The sequence below is a fragment of the Ammospiza caudacuta genome, chromosome 1, assembly GCF_027887145.1.
Source record: "Ammospiza caudacuta isolate bAmmCau1 chromosome 1, bAmmCau1.pri, whole genome shotgun sequence".
NCBI classification, from domain to species: domain Eukaryota; kingdom Metazoa; phylum Chordata; class Aves; order Passeriformes; family Passerellidae; genus Ammospiza; species Ammospiza caudacuta.
The window spans coordinates 806,612-827,899 of record NC_080593.1 but is presented as its reverse complement, the minus strand read 5'-3'; the positions used below and the strand labels follow the sequence as shown (position 1 = coordinate 827,899).

General features: G+C 56.8%; 1 protein-coding gene across 5 annotated transcripts in view; it reads left to right on the top strand.

The window, feature by feature from the left end:
• The window catches only part of MAP4 (microtubule associated protein 4), a 150,969-nt gene extending 130,049 nt beyond the window's left edge, over window positions 1-20,920 (top strand). Inside the window, exons 14-22 of one of the 5 annotated variants that reach the window (XM_058809682.1) lie at window positions 428-605; window positions 4,265-4,324; window positions 5,360-5,682; window positions 7,399-7,521; window positions 9,124-9,216; window positions 13,618-13,699; window positions 16,967-17,079; window positions 19,360-19,534; window positions 19,691-20,920. In XM_058809682.1, the coding sequence (XP_058665665.1) occupies window positions 428-605; window positions 4,265-4,324; window positions 5,360-5,682; window positions 7,399-7,521; window positions 9,124-9,216; window positions 13,618-13,699; window positions 16,967-17,079; window positions 19,360-19,534; window positions 19,691-19,698 (1,155 nt within the window). In that variant the 3' untranslated portion in view covers window positions 19,699-20,920. The remainder of the gene's footprint in view (window positions 1-427; window positions 606-4,264; window positions 4,325-5,359; window positions 5,683-7,398; window positions 7,522-9,123; window positions 9,217-13,617; window positions 13,700-16,966; window positions 17,080-19,359; window positions 19,535-19,690) is intronic. The other 4 variants (XM_058809657.1, XM_058809666.1, XM_058809691.1 and 1 more) reach the window with 4 other exon arrangements.
• The last annotated feature ends 368 nt before the right edge of the window (window positions 20,921-21,288 follow it).

Genomic DNA, 21,288 nt, shown 5'->3' with positions numbered 1-21,288 from the left:
AGGAAAGAGTTTTCCCAGTGAGGGATGAGCTGTGGACGCCTGATTCTCATGTCCCCACTGTTAAAACAAATTCCAGCTTAGGGGCATTGGTGCTCCTGGCGGATGGGAATCTCTCCCAGGAGCATTGCTGGTGTTCTGCTGGTTCCATTTGATCCAGAAATCAGAACCTGCTCCCCAGCAGGAGAGGCCCCCACACACCAGAGCTGACCAGCCCTGGGTGGGAGCTGCTCCTCCGCAGCGTCCGTGCTCCGTGTCCTGCCCTCCACACCACCGCTCGCTTCTGCACGTCTCAATTAAAATATTTTAATTGCATTATAACCTTTCAGCAGTGCCAGGCTTCATTAAGTGCTGGGGCATTTCAGGGATTCCTGTTCCTTCCAGCCCTCCTGGCTCGGGCTCCGCTCTGACGCCGCTCGCTCCCTTGCAGGTCGCGGATGCGAAGCCCGCGGAGAAGAAAACCTCCCTCTCCAAGCCTCCCTCCTCCACCACCCCCAAAACTCCTTCCAGGAGCTCCTCTGCTGCTCCCCGGACCACGGCGCCGTCCCCGGTGACGGCAGCGGCCGCTGCCAAAACCACGGCGCCCACTCCTCCCAAGAGGCCGACGTGTGAGTGCTGCCCCTTCCCTGGGGATACCCATCCTGCAGCACCTGCAGCCTCCTGCCTGGGCACACCAGGGGCTCTGCACAGCTCCTGGCACAGGGCACAGCTGGGGGACAGGGACAGGAGCAGAGGGAACAGCCTCAGGCTGGGCAGGGCAGGCCCAGGTGGATACCGGGAGTGTTCCTCCTGGAAAAGGCTCTGCAGCCCTGGCACAGCTGGTGGAGGCTCAGGTGGATACTGGGAATGTTCCTCCTAGAAAAGGCTCTGCAGCCCTGGCACAGCTGGTGGAGGCTCAGGTGGATACCGGGAGTGTTCCTCCTGGAAAAGGCTCTGCAGCCCTGGCACAGCTGGTGGAGGCTCAGGTGGATACTGGGAATGTTCCTCCTGGAAAAGGCTCTGCAGCCCTGGCACAGCTGGTGGAGGCTCAGGTGGATACTGGGAATGTTCCTCCTGGAAAAGGCTCTGCAGCCCTGGCACAGCTGTGGAGGCTCAGGTGGATACTGGGAGTGTTCCTCCTGGAAAAGGCTCTGCAGCCCTGGCACAGCTGTGGAGTCCCCATCTCTGGAAGTGTTCAGAAGCCACTCCATCATTGCCTGGATTCTGACAGTGGCTCAAGTGTTCTTCTCTCCAGGGCTTCCTCTTCCAAATTGCCTTCAGGGCCAGCCTCCATCAGCTGTGTTTAATCCAGGGTTAATGCAATTACTGGACACACTTGATTTAAGAGTGGGCATTCCATTCCTTCTATATTTTGCCATAGGAACAGAATAAACACTAAATAAAAGTTCAAAAAAGCAAATCTTCAGAAGAGGACTTGAAACACCTGAACTGGTGTGGGAAATCCAAAAGGGTTGAGCAGAAGTGGAAGATTTTTAGTAGAGCAGGAGGAATTTGGAGCTGAAATCACATCAGCTTCATCCAAAAACTGTGTCCCACTCGTGCTGCTGCTAAAGAGGGAACTTTGCATGAGTTCCACAGGAAACCTGAGCAGTGTTTTAGCTAAGCTAACACTGTTCTCACTCCTCTTAATGGAACTTGAGAGATTTAACATTAGATAAGATTATAGTCCAAGTCTTCTCAAGTCTTTTCAAATGACTGGCCTCAGTGGCAAAATTTGCCAATAAAAGTGTAAAATGACACAGTTTGGTTTGAATCCCAAAGCATGGGTTCCTATCCCAGCTTTCCCAAAAAAATTGACATGTTTTAGCTGTGCTGGGATGGATTTGGCCTGATGGACATCCCAGACTTATGTTCTGGGGGAAAATCTAATTAATCAAGTGTAGAGAAGGTGTTGCACGTTCCAAGAGCCACATATCCTGTCTGATAAACTCATTTTGTGAGTAAAACTCATTTTGTGTGGTCTTGGAGGCAAATGGGAGCCTGGGAATGCAGGATCTGTTCTAATGAGTTGGGCTCATTCCTGCTGCCCCACAAACAAAGCAGTGTTTGCTGCTGAAAGGAGATGGAGGCAGTGATGCAGAGCTGCAGGGAGCTGTTCCAAGAGGCAGGAGGTGCAGGGCAAGGGGCTGTGGCACCAGGAACGTGGTGGGACCCTGCCAGGCCACAGGCAGGGCCCTGGGGTGAGGGAGGCTGAGGTCAGCTGGAGGGACTCCATGGGGAGGCTGAGAAATCTGGATCTGGAAATGCACAGGGACGGCAGGAATGGGAAAAGCAGGGGTCCTGTGCTGGGTGAGGTGGAAGCAGGGGTGGGGCAGAGGGTGGAAGGTGACCTAGACCCTCAAGGCAACCACGAGCCCAATGCTGAGAGTTGAGTTTGGTTTGGTGTAGTTCGGTTGGGTTTGGTTTGGTGTAGTTGGGTTGGGTTGAGTTGGGTTTGGTTGGGTTGGGTTGATTTGGTTGAGTTTGGTTTAATTGGGTTTGGTTCAGTTGGATTTGGTTTCATTGGGTTTGGTTTAGTTTGGTTTTATTTGATTGGTTGTTGGTTGGTTGGTTGGTTGGTTGGTTGGGTTGGGTTTTGGTTGCTTGGGTTGGGTTTGGTGTGGTTTGGTTGGGTTGGGTTTGGTTTGATTTGAGTGAGATGTGGGTGGGAACACCTGGAGCTCTTGGGCTCACAGCTCTGGGGTCACAGCTGCCATCAATTTCAGTCATTGTCTCACAAAATCTGTGTGTAAAGGCCAGGTTTGGCATTACATAGTTCCACTTTTTCAGGTATTTTCAGGTCAGTCATTTTCTCTGCTAAAGGAGAGCCAAGGGTTATGTGGGGCTTGATGTTTTGATTTTTAATTTTATTTCTTCATTAGTTTTTGCCCCCTCCCTGTGGAAATGACTTTAATGTTTGTACAAGACCACGCTCAGCCCTTCAGATCAGGCACAGATCAAAGTCTGTCACACAGACCCTTGTCCCAGGGGCTCTCTCTGGGTTTTCAGCACCTCGTGTTCACACAGATAGAAGTGTTCAGCATTGGCTCCCCACCGACACCAGCAGACAGAACATCTCTGTATATTAATGTAACATAATATTCCTCTGCCTTTTACACAAACCTAAGGCTGTTCTGTCTGTGCAGTTTCCCCAATTAAAGTTGTGGTCTCAAGGAATGAAATTAGGTTGGTTTGCCAGCCCCTTGTTTGAAGTGTTTGCTATTAATTATGTATCCATCCTTTAGGCCTTATTAAATTATCCAAATTATCACCTCATTAGCTGGAATCTTATCTGGGGTGTTTAATTGAATGCTTTTAGCAAAGTCAGGGTGGAATGATCCAGACTAACTTGGCCTGTAGTTATCTGCCTCTTCCCCTTGGTCTTTTTGGTATTGATATTCCATAAAGGACCCTGACAGCTGCTGGAGTGTATCTAAAAAATCTGAGACTTAATGGAAATTAGATATTAAAAAATGAGGGTTTTCCTAATTTCTAACTTGGGTCTTTTCCATTTATTATTTCTTTTCAATGTTGCCTTCCTTTGGCTGTTTAAATGAAGCAGAATTTACCCAAACATGCTCATCACTGATAGTAAAACCCCTCCAATTTCATTATCAAAGACTTCCTTAAAATAAAGTCCCATTTCTGTTGTTCAGTCCATAGTTTTTGCCTTGATCAATTTGGTGTTTGGCTTTCTCCTGCTTGGGGAAGTGTGGCTGCATCCCTGGTTTAGAGTGTCCTCTGTGCAGTGTAATCAGGTCATGATCGTTGGGCTTTGCCCAAAGGCAGCTCAGTTTGGGGATTGATTTTTGGGTTTATACAATTAAAATAGCAGCCAAAATATGTGCAATAACTCCTGTGCAAGAAAATTGGCACGGGGTAGGACTGGTCTGACAATGAGAGCAAGGTTGGGCAAGGACAAATGTGGGGCTGCTTTTGTTCCTTTTTAAAGAAAGGAAATGTTTTGGGGTAGGGTTTTTTGCTTGGTTGGTTTTTTGTTTAAGAAATGAAGATGGGGCAGGATTAAAATGCTCCCAGTGAGTGCTGTCAGATTCAGGAAGGTAATGTGAGGAGAAAGAAAATGCAGCCCATCCCCAGGTGTGTGGTGTGACCAAGTGAGGATCCTTTGACAAGGATTGGTGCTCTGGCTGCCAAACACGAGGGTTTCTGGTGGCAGCAGGAGCTGCCCAGGCTGCAGGTGCTCTCATCCACAGAACAGTGAATCCTGGGCTGGTTCCAGGCTGGAATGTGCTGGGGTCTCCCCTGACTGCTATGTTTGTGTTGGCAGCCATCAAGACGGACGCGAAGCCGGCAGATGCCAAGAAACCTCCTGCCAAGTCTCCCTCAGGTAACCTCACCTCCCTCCTCACCTGGGCTCTGGGAAATGCAGCTGGGAAAACTCTGCAAGGCCATGGAGCCCCTCTCCCCAGCACTGACCATGTCCCCAGTGCCACATCCACGTGGGTGCCACATCCCTCCAGCGATGGGGAACCACTGGTGCCCTGGGCAGCTGTGCCAGGGCTGAAGAGCCCTTTCCAGGAAGGAATATTCCCAATATCCACCTGAACCTCCCCTGGCACAGCCTGAGGCTGTTTCCTCAGTCTGAATCTAATCCCCTTTGTCTGGGGCTGGGGTCATTATGGGGTCCCTGTACATCTCTGGGAATGGGGGTGTCCCAGACTGGGCTGGATGGGACATGGAGCACCTGGGACAGTGAAGGTGTCCCTGCCACGGCAGGGCTGGGGTGACCTGATCTTTGGGTCCCAGCCCATACTGGGCTATGTGACTGAGGCCGTTCTGTGTGACTGAGGCAGTTCTGACTGAGGCAGTTCTGTGTGTCTCAGGCCGTTCTGTGTGACTGAGGCAGTTCTGACTGAGGCAGTTCTGTGTGACTGAGGCAGTTCTGACTGAGGCAGTTCTGTGTGTCTCAGGCCGTTCTGTGTGACTGAGGCAGTTCTGACTGAGGCAGTTCTGTGTGACTGAGGCAGTTCTGACTGAGGCAGTTCTGACTGAGACAGTTCTGTGTGACTGAGGCAGTTCTGTGTGACTGAGGCAGTTCTGTGTGACTGAGGCAGTTCTGTGTGTCTCAGGCAGTTCTGTGTGACTGAGGCAGTTCTGACTGAGGCAGTTCTGTGTGACTGAGGCAGTTCTGACTGAGGCAGTTCTGTGTGACTGAGGCAGTTCTGACTGAGGCAGTTCTGACTGAGGCAGTTCTGTGTGTCTCAAGCAGTTCTGACTGAGGCAGTTCTGTGTGTCTCAGGCAGTTCTGTGTGACTGAGGCAGTTCTGACTGAGGCAGTTCTGTGTGTCTCAGGCAGTTCTGTGTGTCCAATGCAGTTCTGTACCTGACCCTGCTCTCCCCTTCCCTCCCCGCGATCCCACAGGCGATTCCAGCCGCCCCAAGAGTGCCCCGGGCAGCACCACCAAGAGCAGCGCCACCACTCCTTCCACCGCGGCCTCCAGCGTGGCCGGCACGGCCCCCAGCCGGCCCAAGCCCAAAGCCGCCGCCCCCAAAGCCGCCACGGCCTCCACGGTGTCCGCGGACGCCAAGAGAGCCGCGGGCAAGGCCGCAGCGGGCAGCAAAGGCAGCGCCGGGCCCGCGGCCCGAGCCCCGCGCCCCGCCAGCGCCGCCGGGCCCGACCTGCGCCACGTCCGCTCCAAGGTGGGCTCCACCGACAACATCAAACACCAGCCCGGCGGGGGAAAGGTGAGCCCTGCCCTCCCTGCCCGCCCTGCCTGCTCCGGGCTCTGTGCCGGCTCTGCGGGATGGTGGCTGTGTCCTCACTGCTCTCTCGGCTCCTCGCTGGGTCCTGCTTGGGCAGAGCGCGGGAGCCACCCCAGAGCCAGCCCTGCTCCACAGCAGAACCCAGAGCTCCACTGCTGCTGCTCTCCTGCCCCGAGCCTGGCACAGAAACACCCTCAGTCCTGTCCATAGTCCTGCCCTTTGCCCTTTGGTGGAGGAACTGCCTGCTGAATGGTACGGAAGGTGGAGTAGTGCACTAGGATGAGGGAAACCTGGATTGCACAGCACCTTTCCCATGCCCAGCTCCTCAGGCCCAAAGCTGACATGGAATGAGTCTTTTGGGACCCCCCCCATGGTGGGCATGAGGAGAGGGCAGTGCTGGAAAACCATGACCAGAGAAAAAACTTGGGGCTCTCACTGCCTCCTAAAGCCCTTAGGGGGCACTTCCACTATCAGCATGTCCCATGGAAAGGACAAAGGTGGGATCCACCTGCTGAACAAATGGCCATGCAGAACCACAAAGCCCTGCTTAGCTGTTGTGTAAGGCCAGCCTTGGCCTGGCCACGTGTGTCAGCAGCAGCCAGAGGGCTCTGCCTCCCCCCCAGTGGGACACAGATCTTTCCATTCTCTTTGCTGCAGCTCTGTGGTGCTGAATAACCCGGCCCAGAACTTTAATCTGCTGCCAAGGGAGCACGTTCCATGCTGGGAGAGCTTTAATCTGCTCTCAGGCACATTAAAGTCAAGGGCACTCCTGGCTGGGTGCTGTGTGTCCCAGACAGCATCAATGCAGCATGGATTTATCCTCAGAGGCAGCAGCTCCTGGCTGGGCAGTAGCACAGCACAGCCCTCGTTCTGTCAGCTCAGGGGACTTGCATTTGCATTTAATTGCACTGCCCTTCATTTTCTAAATATTTTCATAGAGTTATTAAATCCTAACAATTGCCTTGTTAAGCAAATTGTCCTTTTTGTAGTCCTGTCCACACTGAGCTGTTTTTAAGAATTATTGTAGTGTTGGGGTTTTTTTGTTCACTGGTCTGTAGGTTAGTGAAATACAAGATTTATGCTGAGCATCCCCCAAAAAATGCAGGTCCTGCTGCACTTCCCTGCATCTAAACTAGCAAAAACAATAGATATCCTCAGGTAGATGCTGAGTTTTTATGAAACCTGTAAATTTTCCTTTGATTTTCTGCTCAGCTGGACTCTCAGGCAGGGTGCACCTGCCTTTTGGTAGATAAAAACTAAAGGAGCTGCTGAGCTCCAAGGCTGAGTGCAGTGAGGCTGGGTGGGAATCTGAGCTGGGAGCTCAGGGTGTGTGTCCAGCAGAGCCCCAGACCAGCCCTGGGTGTCCTCACCTCCAGACCTGCACCACGTCCTCCACAAGAAGGAGCTGCTCCTGCTCTGCTCTGGGGCTCCCCAGGGATTTGGTTGGATTTTTTTGGCAGGATCATTGTCCTGGGGTTGCCTGGATCCTGAGGAAGGGCACCAGGAGCTTTTTGAGAAGGGAATCCTTGCTCTGTGCCCTGGGCTGGGCACTGCTGTGCCCTTGGGATGATCCTTGGCCTGGCAGTCAGAGCAGGCAGGGAGTGCTCCTGGGTCTCTGTGCAGCAGGTCTCTCGTGTTCCCGTGCTCCTGCCCGAGTTGTGCCTTTGCTGGTGAAATCATCCCTTTGTCTCCATCCAGGGGAAGGTAGAGAAAAGGCCAGAGTCAGCCGGCGCCGCGCCCAGCTCTGAGCCCAGCGCGGGCTCTAAGGTGGCTCCTAAAGTGGCAGCAAAAGAGGGGGTCCCCAAACAGCCCAATGGGAAAGTGAGTTGCTTTCACACTTTTCTCTGGGGGAGATGAAGGAAAACGTTTCCATTTTGAGTCACTGTCCCTCCTCTCCAGCTGTCCTGCTCTCTCCTGTCAGTGGCACTGTCCTTGCACAGACACCTCCCCTTCTCTCCCCTGCACCCTGAGATGTTCCCAGGGAAGCTCCCCCAGGAAGGGACCCTCTACACTGCTGCTGGAGAGGTTTGCAGAGCAGAGTTTCACCTCCTGTTTCACTGCCAGGTTAATACAGGCTTAACTTGGAGTCAGAGGGCTTCCCTTAAACCAGTTCTCCACACACAGAACCAATTTGTAACGAGGCAGAGGGGTTGAGTTCACAGCTGCTCCTTTTAGGAGTGCACAATATGTAGGAATTCACGTCTTCCCTGCAATATTCCTAGCCCAGTTGTACCAAAACTCTGTAACTCCAAGCCTTAGCCATCACCACTGGATGGGTTACTCCAAAGTCCAGGTGGATGGCATGAGGTGGGAGTGCCACAGATTAATTCCAGTATTACCAGGCAGGAATGGTCAGGAATGAGCAGGGTTTGTACCTGTAGGGAGTCAGTGAAGCAGCCCACACTCCATGGCACAGGTATGTTCCCAGAGCTGCTGTTCCTGTTCCCAGCCTTTGAGGCCTGGCTGAGGAGCTCTGGGAGCCTGCCCAGCTGAGAGTGTTGGGTGATCCCTGCTGTGCTCCAAGCTTGTCACCTTGTGGGAGCCAGGATCCAGCTGGGCCTGCTTGTGCTGTGGTGAATAACTCAGCTCCAGACTAAACCTGTGTTGTAACTAACCTCTGTAAACACTGGTGTCTAACCCAGCTACTGCTGTGAGCAGAGCTCACCCAAACCTCTCCTCTTGCCTTAAAAATCACACACTCGCTGAGGCTGGAGAAGCCCTGTGAGATCATGGAGTCCAGCCATCCCCAGCACTGCCAAACCACCTCCAACCACGTTCTCACACCCTTCATCTGAGTCACTGTGAAGGAGAAGCAATTTCATTAACCTGAGACTCATCTGAGGCCATTCAGCTGAAGGTGTGACCACCTTCAGTAGCAGAATGCTCCTCAGAGCCAGCTGTACTGCCCAGGGCTGTGGAGGGACATTGTCCAGGGCTGGAGTCAGCCCAGCTGTGGGCATGGAGCAGCTCACAGCGTGCTGGGAGTGCTGGCTCCCAGGGCTGCCTCTCCCTGCTCTGGCCAGATGTCCCTGGAAACCTCCCAGGAGCCTCCTGGGCCATGGACAGTCCCATCCCACCCCTCTGGGCTGGCTCTCCCTGCCCCAGGGGGGTTTCCATGTCCTGGGCAGTCCCATCCCACCCCTCTGGGCTGTCTCCCTGCTCCAGGGGGTTTCCAGGCCCTGGGGAGCCCCAGCCCACCCCACCCCAGGGCTCTGCAGGGTCCCTGGGCACTCCCAGCCTGGCACTAACACTGTCTGTGCAGCCTCCTGTCCTTCACTGTCTCTCACTCTCTCCTTGGTGCCTTCCCCAGCTCTGGGCCCAGCTCCTCAGGGTCCCTGGTGCCCAGGAGCCCGGGTGCCCTGCAGAGTGCCATCTCTAACCAGTCCTCTTCCCTTGTGTTGTCTCCGTTCTGTGACGTTCCAGGTCCAGATAGTCTCCAAAAAAGCGAACTACAGCCATGTTCAGTCCAAGTGTGGTTCCAAGGACAATATTAAGCATGTCCCTGGAGGTGGGAATGTAAGTATGGGTCTGGGCAAGCTGTGTGTCTGCTAACTGCTTCTCTGTGCTGTGCTGGGGGTGCCAGCCCCAGGAGTGCTGTGCTGCAGGCAGGAGCCGTGGCAGAGCTCCTGGGCACAGCCTGGAGGATTCCTGCCCTGCTCTGGGGCTGCCAGGGTGAGCTGTGGGGTTTGTTCCAGTGTTCAGCTGCACCTGGGCTAGTCCTGCTCTGTGGAATGGTCCTGCTCCCTGGGCTGGTCCTGCTCTGTGGAATGGTCCTGCTCCCTGGGCTGGTCCTGCTCTGTGGAATGGTCCTGTACCCTGGGCTGGTCCTGTACCCTGGGCTGGTCCTGCTCTGTGGAATGGTCTTGTACCCTGGGCTGGTCCTGCTCCCTGGGCTGGTCCTGCTCTGTGGAATGGTCCTGTTCCCTGGGCTGGTCCTGCTCTGTGGAATGGTCCTGTTCCCTGGGCTGGTCCTGTTCCCTGGGCTGGTCCTGCTCCCTGGGCTGGTCCTGCTCCCTGGGCTGGTCCTGCTCTGTGGAATGGTCCTGTTCCCTGGGCTGGTCCTGCTCCCTGGGCTGGTCCTGCTCCCTGGGCTGGTCCTGCTCCCTGGGCTGGTCCTGCTCTGTGGAATGGTCCTGTACCCTGGGCTGGTCCTGCTCCCGGGGCTGGCTGTGACCCACACAGGGGTGGGGATGTGCCTGAGCCTGGGTCTGAGCTCACCCCTGACCTGCCTGGAGCCTCCATCCCCAGAGCAGATCCATCATGGCCTGGCAGTGCCTGTAACTCTCCCCTGGCTCCCAGGGCCAGCTGGAGCCACACTCATTCACTCCTTGTTTCATAAAAGGTTCTTTGGAGCAGGCAAAGACTCTGGGACTTAACCTTTGAGCTGAGATTAATTTCTAAATTTAAAGGCTGCCGGTATCTCTGGCAGCAGGGCTGAGCTTATTAAAATAGAAAGTTAATCTGGTGGTGTCTGCAGCTTGGTTTGGGGTGTGGGGTGCTCCAGGTGTCTGCCAGGTAAGCCAGGTTCTCTGTCCAGCCCCTGGCAGGCTGGGCGAGCACGAGCAGGGGGCTCAGTCCCTGGGGTGGATCTGTGCTGCTCTGACAAACCTGGGCTGCTTTGGCACAGGGCTGGTTCAGCAATGCAAACTTTGGATGGTTTCAAAGGCACTGAAGGACCTGAGCCTAACAAAGTTTGTTCTGAGATGTTTAAATATCCTGGGTTCCCAAGCAGGGATGTCCATCTACCACATCTGCTGACGTGCCCAGTGACACAAACCCTGCTCAGGACCTGCCTGTGGAGCCAGCTGGGGCCACTCCTCCTGGGAAATCCATGTCCAGCTGCCTGAACCTCTCCATGACTGATTTTTCCACAGATCTTTGCAAGTGGCAGCCAAATGTGGGTTCCTGACACCTGCTTCCCTCCAGGCTGGCTGCCAGGGTGGCCAGAGATGCTGAAGTCACACCTGTGCCACTGAACCCAGGCTGCCTTCCCACATCCCTGCTCTGGGGATTTGGGATTTGTGGCTCTCTGCTGTTTCCATGATTTACACTGTGTTTCTGGGAGTGTTTCCCATGGAAATGGTCCCACAGGATGCCTGGGAATGCTGGCCTGGAGCCCTGGTGTCCATGGGGAGCCCTCAGGGCTTTGGGGCCCTGATTCTGTTCCTGCTGCCTGTTCCCCTGGTGCTGTCCCCAGCCTGTCCCAGAAGGGCCTTTGGCCCCCCTGTGCCAGCTCTGGAGCAGCTGCTGGCATTTCCCTGGCCGTGCTCTCCAAGGAGCTGTATTTCTTAAACCACCTCAGTGCTGCTACTTCACCTTTTGCTGAGCCTTTCAGGAGCCTCACAGGTGCCTTCCCTGCTCTTCCAGGCTGCAGAAATGGGGCTGGCATGTGGGGATCCTGCCTTGCCTGATGAACTGTGTCACTGAAGTGTCCTTCTGCTCATGAGTCACCATCCTGTCCTTCCCTCTGCACTGCCAGCCATCCCCAGCCCTGGGCACAGCTCTGTCCCTGCTTTCCTCTCCTCTCCTCCTCTCCCACACCCTCCTTTCACCACTGCACTTTTGCTCCTTGCTCAGCTCCCCAAGCAGCTCTTTATTCTGCATTTTCTGAACCAAAAGCTCATTCCCAGGCTCCAAATGCTCCCAGAGCAGCTCCAGGAGAGCATTCCCAGCCCTCCAGCACAGGTGGTGTGGATGTTTTTATTTTTATTTATTCATTTTTGTATCTTCCCCCTCCCTTTGGAGCACTGTGATGTTAGTGACCTCTTCCAAGATGCTTCCTTGCTCAGGTAGTTGTGGTGATCACTTGTGATAGAATTCCCAGTGTTGGATTCCCAGCTGGGTCTGTCTGGAAGGTCTGTTCTGGTCTGGGCCTTCAGTCAGAGCTTTCAGGATCCTGTGGACAAGTGCTGTGGTTTAGAAACAATTCCTGGTGGAGCTTTAGGAGGTGATGGCCAGGGCTGGTTTGTGTTGGGAAGGACTCAGAGATGATTGAGTGCCACCCCTGCCATGGCAGGGGCACCTTCCCTGTGCCAGGGTGCTGCCAGCCCTGTCCAGCCTGGCAGGGACACTCCAGGGGTGGACACTGCTGTCCCACCCCACCCCAGTGGCCCCAGGCTGCCCACCCTGCCCTCTGCCCATGGAGATCATTCCTGTCCATGCCCACATTCCCCAGGAGCTGTGCACAAGAGCAGCAGCTGCAGTTGCTGCTCACCAGAAACACAAACACAGTTCAGTTCCTGGGGAAAACATTGGATTTTTTTTTTTAGTATTTCCCTCTCTCAGAACCACTGAGGTTGGAAAAGATCCCCAAGACCATGGAGTCCAACCTCTGAGCAAGTTTTCTGTTCCAAGACAGCAGAACAGAGTAGATTTCACAAAGTGCAGGCAGTGTCTGTGGGTGAAGGAGGTTTGGGAAGGGAGTTTGGAGTGTCCCTGTGCTCCCCTGGCCTTTGGCTTGTCCTGCTTGGCTGCTCTGGGATGTGGTCAGGGACACAAAATCAGACAAGAGCTGGGGCTCACTCCCCACCTGAGCCAAACCCCCAAAGTTTATTTCTGGCACCAGAGTCTGTGCTTGGCTCTCTGAGTGCAATCCCAAGGTGCAAACCCAGCTCCTGCTGAAGTGCTACCAACAGACCCTTCCCTGAGGGTGGGACAGTTTGTGTTTCAGGTCAGGAACACAGCTGGTAACAAACAGCAGATTTCCAGGGGCATTCTGTGAAATAAATTTCAGCTCAGCTCAGTTCTGAGCAAGCAAGGACTGATGATTAAAGCTGTAGTAGCTTTACTCCTGAGAAAAGCAAATCAGGGTGTGTGAGTGACCTTTGGAGGGTGTCCCTGAGCTGGGGATGTGGGACCTGGCAGGAGCTGGGCTGGGCTGTCCTGCTCCCCCTGCAGCATCCTGGGGCTCCTCCCTGGGCACAGAGCAGCAGGATCCCTGATTCCCTTGGAGGAGTTCTGGCAGATCCTCCTGAGAGCTCCAGTAAACTCCCAGAGCAGCTGGTGGTCAGGGAATTCTGCTCATATTGGAAAGGAAATCCTTGGCTTTGCTCTGTGACCTGACCTGGAGCAGGAGTTCTGAGCCTGCAGCTCCCAGCTGGTGGCTGCTCTCAGCCCTGGCCTTGTCCTGGAGAGGGGTGGATTGCTGGAGCAGGGCATTCCAGCAGGGCACCAGATCCCTCTGAGAATCCCAGGCTGCTTGGAGTGGAGGGACCTTAAATCCCACCCAGTGCCACCCCTGCCATGGCAGGGACACCTCCCACTGTCCCAGGCTGCTCCAAGCCCTGTCCAGCCTGGCCTGGGGCACTGCCAGAGCACAGCTGCTCTGGGAATTCCATCCCAGCCAGGAATTCCCAATTCCCAATCTCCCATCCATCCCTGCCCTCTGGCACTGGGAGCCATTCCCTGTGTCCTGTCCCTCCATCCTTGTCCCCAGTCCCTCTCCAGCTCTCCTGGAGCCCTCCAGGCCCTGCCAGGGGCTCTGAGCCCTCCCTGCAGCTTCTCCCCAGGCTGTGTGTGGTGGTGCAGAACAGAGCAGAGCTGGTGGCACAGCCCTGGCCTGCAGCAGGGCTCCCTGAGGTGGCCCCAGGCCATGGCTGTGTCCCAGGCTGGGCAGGAGCCCTGTGGGGACCCTGGCAGCAGATTTAGCTTTTATTGTCCTGTCCCAGGGCTGCTGTGTCCCATGGCCGTGCTCGAGCCCAGCCCTGGGATGGTTCTGTCCCTCTGTCCTGCTGTCTGTCCCAGCTCTGTCTCACTTTGGCTCTGGGTGACCCCAGGGCTGCAGTGGCACAGGAATTGCAGGCAGGATTCTGGCAATCTGCAGGAGGAGGGGTGAGAGCAGGGACACAGGCTCACAGAGCACAGCCTCTGGCCTGCAGGGCTTTCTCTGTGCTCAGCTGCTGCTTTTTGTCTCCCCAGGTGCAGATCCAGAACAAGAAAGTCGACCTCTCCAAAGTGTCCTCCAAGTGTGGATCTAAAGCAAATATCAAGCATAAGCCAGGTAGGAATTTTGCCATTTCCTCATTTGCCTGTAAGTTTTGTCCCTTAAACACAGCCCTGGATTGGGACTGCAATAGTTTTAGGGGCTTGTTGCTTTCAGGGCGTGTCCCCAGTGCTTGTGGAAATTTCTAGAAATGCTTCTTCCACAGTTCCTGGTGGTTTGATGAGCAGAGAGGGGGATTAGGAGATGTGGGATGTCCTCTTGCCTGTGAAGATAATGTACAGCTTTGGCTCATTTCTGCCTTTCCTGCTCATTTGAGAAGGAACACAGGGATGCTTCCACAGCCATTCCAGGAAGCTCCATCCATGCTCACAGAGGCTTTGGGGCACTCAGAACATCCCAGGATGGTCATGGGACATGGCAGGATAAAGGAAATTCCCTGCAGTCCTTCAGAGCACATAGCAGGCTCCTTTTAGCCTTGAGCCCACAGCAGCTCCTGCCTCACATGGAACCCTTCTGGGCCCTGGGTGGATTTTCTAGGATGGGTGTGGGAATTACCTGCTCCCTGCTGAGAACACAGCCTGAATTCCTGGGAGTCTCAATTGTGTCCCCAGGCTGGGCACAGCCCAAGGTGCTGGGGCTGGAGGCCCCTGGCTTGGCCTGAGGGATGGTCAGCTCAGTGTCCAAGCTGATGGTCAGCTCAGTGTCCTTGGGCTGATGGTCAGCTCAGTGTCCTTGGGCTGATGGTCAGCTCAGTGTCCTTGGGCTGATGGTCAGTTCAGTGCCCTTGGGCTGATGGTCAGTTCAGTGTCCTGGAGCTGATGGTCAGTTCAGTGTCCTGGAGCTGATGGTCAGTTGTGTCTTTGGGCTGATGGTCAGTTCAGTGTCCTGGAGCTGATGGTCAGTTGTGTCTTTGGGCTGATGGTCAGTTCAGTGTCCTGGAGCTGATGGTCAGTTGTGTCCTTGAGCTGATGGTCAGTTCAGTGTCCTGGAGCTGATGGTCAGTTCAGTGCCCTTGGGCTGATGGTCAGTTGTGTCCTTGGGCTGATGGTCAGTTCAGTGTCCTGGAGCTGATGGTCAGTTCAGTGTCCTGGAGCTGATGGTCAGTTGTGTCCTTGGGCTGATGGTCAGTTGTGTCCTTGGGCTGATGGTCAGTTCAGTGTCCTGGAGCTGATGGTCAGTTCAGTGTCCTGGAGCTGATGGTCAGTTGTGTCCTTGGGCTGATGGTCAGTTCAGTGTCCTGGAGCTGATGGTCAGTTGTGTCCTTGGGCTGATGGTCAGTTCAGTGTCCTGGAGCTGATGGTCAGTTGCATCCTGGAGCTGATGGTCAGCTCAGTGCCCTTGGTTGCCCCTGGTTCCTGGGCACATTCTCCAGCCGGGAGCGCTGCTGCTGGCACGAGGGCCAGGGTTCAGTGCCCAGGCAGGGAAGGAGCCCCTCAGGCTGGGAAGGAGCCCCTCAGGCTGGGAAGGAGCCCCTCAGGAGGGAAGGAGACCCTCAGGCTGGGAAGGAGACCCTCAGGATGGGAAGGAGCCCCTCAGGCTGGGTGGGGGCCCCTCAGGATGGGAAGGAGCCCCTCAGGCTGGGTGGGGGCCCCTCAGGAGGGAAGGAGCCCCTCAGGCTGGGAAGGAGACCCTCAGGATGGGAAGGAGCCCCTCAGGCTGGGAAGGAGACCCTCAAGATGGGAAGGAGCCCCTCAGGCTGGGAAGGAGACCCTCAGGCTGCTCTTTGTCCCCCTGGGAGTGCCCTGCAGGCTGCCCAGGCTGCCAGGTCAGAGCAGGGTACTCCCTGGCAGGAGCCCTGGCTCCAGGGGCTCCCGGCCCTGGGAACGTGGTGCCACGGGCACGACCTCTGCCAGCTCAGTGCTGGGCAGTGACAATCCAGTAACGAGCTGAGGGTGACAATCAGTGCCTTGTCCAGGCCTGATGGGAGCACTGCCACCCTGCCAGGGCTTCAGCTGTGGCACCAAAGCCCTTGCTTTGCACCATGGTTGGCCGTGCCAGGCTTCCAGGGCAGAGCTGAGGCTTTAATGATGTCGCTGGGAGGCAGAGCTGTGCTCAGCAAGACTTGAGCTGGGCTTTGGAGAAGCTGCTGGATGGGCACTGCAGCCAGGGAAAGGTGGCCCTGTCCTTGCAGGAGGGGTGGAATCATCCTCAGGATCCAGGATTCCAATCTGTGGGATTGTGCACTGATTTGTCAGTAAAGGAGGCAGCACTGTGGTCAGAGGGATGGAGCATTCCCCTGGGAGGAAAGGCTGAGAGAGCTGGGAGTGCTCAGCCTGAGAAGGGAAGGTTTTGGGGTGACCTCACCGTGGCCTTCCAGGACCTGAAGGGAGCCAAGAAAGATGGGGAGAGATGACTTCCAAAGGCCTGGAGTGCCAGGACAAGGGGAATGGCTCCCACTGCCAGAGGGCAGGGCTGGATGGGATACTGGGAATTAGGAATTGTTCCCTGGCAGGGTGGGCAGGCCCTGGCACAGGTGCCCAGAGCAGCTGGGGCTGCCCCTGGATCCCTGGCAGTGCCCAGGGCCAGGCTGGACACTGGGGCTGGGAGCAGCCTGGGACAGTGGGAGGTGTCCCTGCCATGGCAGGGGTGGCACTGGAGGATCCTTAAGGTCCCTTCCAACCCAGCCCATTCTGGATTCTGTGGTTAATGGGAATCTATCTAATTTATCTATTCTATCTTAATCTGTCTGTATCTATATCTATATCTATATATATCTATCTATAGGAGTCTATCTATATCTAATTCTGCAATCTATTCCATTCTGGAAAAACCTTGCTAAATTCTCAGCTCTGTTTGTGACCTCCACATTCCCTGCAGTGTTCCTGCAGATGGGGTGTGCCAGGGGAGCTGCCCAGGCAGGCAGGGCTGCCCAGGGATGCCAGGGCTGGAGCAGCAGGGGAGGAGGGCAGGGACACAGAGGAGCAGGAGGTGCCCTGGCACTGCTGAGAGCAGGAGGTGCCCTGGCACTGCTGAGAGCACAGGTGGCTGAGCTGGAGGGGCCTGGGCAGGGACAGGGATGGGACACAGCCTTGGAATGGCAGCAGTGAGGGACGGTGGGGGTGACATTTCACACCTCTGCTGGAGGAGGCAGCCTCAGGAGCAGATCAGAGAGTTCTCTCTATCCTGTCTGTCTGGATGTGCAGCATTCCCCAGGGCCCTGTTTGCTGGCACGGCTGGAAATCACCAGCTTTGGTCTTGCAGAAGTTTTCCTGAGGCAGGGACTGTGGAACTTGTCCTGTCCCTCCTCCGAGGGGTCCCCAGGGGCTCCTGGGTGGGACTGGGTGGGACCTTCCCCAAACTCAGCCCTGCTCCCTGTCCCTGCAGGCGGAGGAGACGTCAAAATCGAGAACCAGAAGCTGAACTTCAAGGAGAAGGCCCAGGCCAAGGTGGGATCTCTGGACAACGTGGGACACTCACCGGCCGGAGGGGCCGTCAAGGTGAGGGCAGGGACCTGGCACAGCCAGGGAATGGCTCTGAGCCAGTTCTTGTCCTTCTGCTGCTGCTGTGCAGCTCCTCCTCCACAGCCTGGTACAGCCTCCTCGCTCCTGGGGCCTGTGCTGTGCACCCCTGGGTGAGGATGGAGCCCAGGACAAGGATGGCTGGAAAGGAGAGAGCTGGACCCAGCTCGGGGTGCCTGACCCTGCTGGGCATTCCCAAGGGCTGGCACTGCCCATCTCCATCCTTCTTCTTGGAACCTGAGAGCAGGGATCTCTGCTGGCTGGGGGCCCAGCAGAGGGGCTGGCAGGGCCATGCCCAGCAGAGGGGCAGCCAGGGGCTGTGCCCAGCAGAGGGGCTGGCAGGGCCATGCCCAGCAGAGGGGCTGGCAGTTTCACCCCCAGTGAAAGCACCTGAGATCCACATGCTCTGTGCTGGAGAGAGCACCTGGCAGTCTTAGGAGCATTTACAGAGCCATGGAATGCCCTGAGCTGGAAGGGATCTGTCCAGCCCATCCTTCAGCCCTGTTTTGTTTGTGTGGGGATGAGAACAGAGCACAGCTCTTGGGCTGATTCATCCCTTCTCCCACAGGAGCACAAACTGTCCCCAGCCTCGGCTCTGCATGTTCCAGGTCTGGCTGCAGCAATGGGACATCTGTGCCCAGGGAGGGGACATTCCCTCCCCGAGGGATGTGTGGGCCTGGCACAACCCCAGGGAGCAGGAATTGTGCTCAGGGAGTCACTGGAAGGGACTTGTGACACTCCTGCCATGGGAGGGTCACCTCCCACTGCCCCAGGCTGCTGCAAACCCCAGTGTCAGCCTGGCCTTGGGCACTGCCAGGGATCCAGCTGGACCTGGGCACCTGTGCCAGGGCCTGCCCACCCTGCCAGGGAACAATTCCTGCCCAATACCCCATCCATCCCTGCTGTCCTTCAGCCTAAGGCCATCCCCCGTGTCCTGTCACCCCAGGCCCTCGGGAAAAGTCCCTCTCCAAACAGGTCTGAGAGGATGCCGTTTTGCTGTTTCTAAATAAGTTCTGGAAGCAGAGAAAACCCCTCGGGGGCAGCCTCAGAGTGCCAGCAGGGCAGGCAGACCCAGGACAAACCCCTCCAGGCACTGGCATCCCCTGGGTGCCCCAGCCCTGGCTTGTGTGAGGCTCTGTGTGTGCAGGAAGGGCTCAGAGCTGGGCTGAGCTGCTCTGTTGAATTCTGGGGGCACTGAAAGCAGCAGTGCCAGTGCTGGGGCAGCAGGATTCCCCGGGGGATGGAGCTCAGGCATTCCTGGCAAAGCAAGGGCAGAGGGCATGGCCACTGCTCAGGTTCTCCCGGCTCCAGCCCTGTCTGGAAACTCCATCCTGGCAAATCGTGGCTCAGGGAAGGCTGGAAGGAGCTGGAGAAGCCTTGGCAGGGATCTGGAACTTTCTGTAACAGAATTCCAGTGAATTGGAGTTCCTGGTGTGTGCACCGGTGTGTGCTGGGGAGTTGAGTGGTGCTTCCACCCAAGTTCCAGATTCTCACCTGCTCAGATTCAGTCTGACTGTGACTGTGGGCTGTTTCCCCTCCCTGGGTGTCGGTGCTGGCAGTGCTGCTGCTGTCCCAAGGCCTTGCCAAGGGTTTCTGTCACCCCTGGGATGCCCAGGGCAGCAGAGTCCCCTCCAAGGGCAGGAGGGCTCAGCTCTGCTCCAGGCCCAGGGACAGCTGCTGAGCCCAGTGGGATGAGCAGCTCTGCTGTGGGACCAGAGCAGGAGGGGATTCTGGATTCTCCCTGAGCTCTCAGTCCTGGCCCATGGCTCAGCATGGAGGGGAAAGGGGCTCCTTGTGTGAGCCTGGCCCTGCTGGTTTGGGACCCACCAGGAGCTGGGAACACAGAATGCTGGAGTGGTTTGGGCTGGAAGGGACCCTGAGGATCATCCAGGGACACCTGCCACTGTCCCAGGGTGCCCCAAGCCCTGTCCAGCCTGGCCTGGGCACTGCCAGGGATCCAGGGGCAGCCACAGCTGCTGTGGGTGTCCCCAGGTCATGATCCAGTGTCACAGCAGTGGCCCCACAGCCAGCCCTCGGCCCCAGAACACGGGGGTTTGTCCCTGGCATTCCCTGTGCCAGCTGTGAGTGTGGCAGCTCAGCTCCGTGACCCGAGGAGCTCCAGGGCCCGGGGTCCGTCAGACCCCGCAGGGCCGGGCAGGATTTGCTTTCCCAGGAGCCGAGATTGCCGCTGCCATCCCCTCCCGTCCCCGCACCCTTCCCTCGCCGTGGTGCTGACCCGTGGCCGCGCTGTCATTGCAGGAGGGCGGCGCGGAGCCGGCGCAGCTCCCGGCGACCAACGGAACGGGGCCGGAGCCGGGCGCGCTGCCCGCGGCCCCCGCGCTGCGGGAGAACGGCGTGGGGCCGGCCCTGGCCGCCCTCGGCACCGCCGAACAAAGGGAAATGCAGAGCCTCGACACTCACATCCAAGAAACAAGTAAGTGCCGGGGCCCCGCCCGGGGCCGGGGGAGGGAGCCCGGCAGCCCCGGGCGCGGCGGCGTCGCTGCCACCGCAGCCCCCGACCGCTGCCAGCGACGTCTGCGGGGTTGTCGTGCCTTGCTTTTAATTCAGAAAATTGCCTTTTATCTTCCAGGCATCTAATGATGACATTATGGTATCGTCTTCCATTCCCCTCCTGTCCCTTGTCTCCTCCTCTCCCCGTGTCCCCTTGTCCCCTGCCCTTGTGTCGCTGCAGATTGAGTCTCACAAGCTGACGTTCCGTGCGAAGGCCAAGGCTCGAACAGACCACGGAGCGGAAATCGTCGTCTCCAAACCCCCCACCCTTTCCAGCAGCACCTGCCCCCGGCGTAGCACCTCCGCCAGCGACAGCCTGGGCTCCGTCGCCTCCCGTCACCGCCGCCGGCCGCGCCCTCCCAGCAAGGCTTGTGACCCCCGGCCCCGCTCCGCGCCCCGGGGACCCCAGCTTGGCCCTCTTAACCCGGCTCTGCCTTTGGGTGGGAAGGGGCCGATGCTCCTCGGGCCCGCCCGGGCTGGGGTCCCTCGGCGGCCGGGCAGGGCTCCCCTCCCTCCTTCTCTCCCTGTCCTGCCCTCCCGCTGGCCCGGGACTCCCGGGGGTTGCTGCGCCTCGGGGCGGCCCGAGCTACTCCGGCCCGTGCCAGGGCAGGGCAGAGCCGAGCCCTGGCTTCGGGGCCAGGCCGAGTTAACAGGGATAAGCTGTGATCTTTCTTTCTGTCTCTTTTTTTAACCCCTTCCCTCCTCGCCGCTTCAGTTTCTGCCGCCTGTGGGATGCTGATAAATCCCCTCCACACTCGTTAGGCTGTTTTAACTGTTGACTTGAACCTTTTATTCTTTGTGACGAAGTGTTGATGATTTATCGTGTTCGAACCCGTGCTAAGTTTCCTTTTCTCTTTCCTTCTTTTCCGACCCGTAGGAGAGTAGGGACATTTAACCGCTGCTGCCGTGCTGGCTTCTTACTGACATATCCAGCCGTTGTAACTTCTTTGTTGTTGTTTGGGGTTTTTTCTTTTTAATATTTTAAAACGATGGAGCGAGTTCATGGGATTAAGCCATGTCCGGAAAGAAAGGCACAGGAATGTGTAAAGGGCGAACTTGCTGTGAGAGCTCAGGTGGAGCCTGTGTTGACCTCGAGATGTGTAATTGATGCTCGAGATGTGTTAATTGAGGCTCGCGAGCCCTCCGCGGGTGCCTTCTGCCGAGGTGGTTTATGGTTTATTTATTAGCGGCACGGCCGAGCCCTGGGATGGGTCCCGTTGTCCCGGGCCGAGGCCGGAGGGAGCAGGAGGCGGCCGTGGCGGGGCGGGAGGGCGCGGGCCGGGGGTTGCGAGGCTGCAGCAGGTCAGGTCCGTGGGGGTGTGGGCAGCGCGGGGTGTGCGGTTTTGGGGTGGTGGAGGGGGACCCGAGCGAGCCGGGATGAGCAGGGAGCTCATCCCGGGGGCAGCAGGGCAGGGTCGGTGCCAGGCAGGTGCAGCTCTGACTAGGAAGGAGATCTAACCACTCTTGGAGCTCCTCGTTTCAAATGACACTAAAGAAACGAAATGTAAATAAATTAAAACAAAAGAAAAGTGTTCTTGGGTGGTCGAACTAATTTAAAGAAACGAAAAAAAAAAAGGCAAGCAGAATAACAAAACACTGGGATCAAAGAGAACTGAACCAGGTGTGTGCTAAGGGGGGCTGCTCCAGGAGGGGACAGAGGGAAGCCTGCAGCTTCTC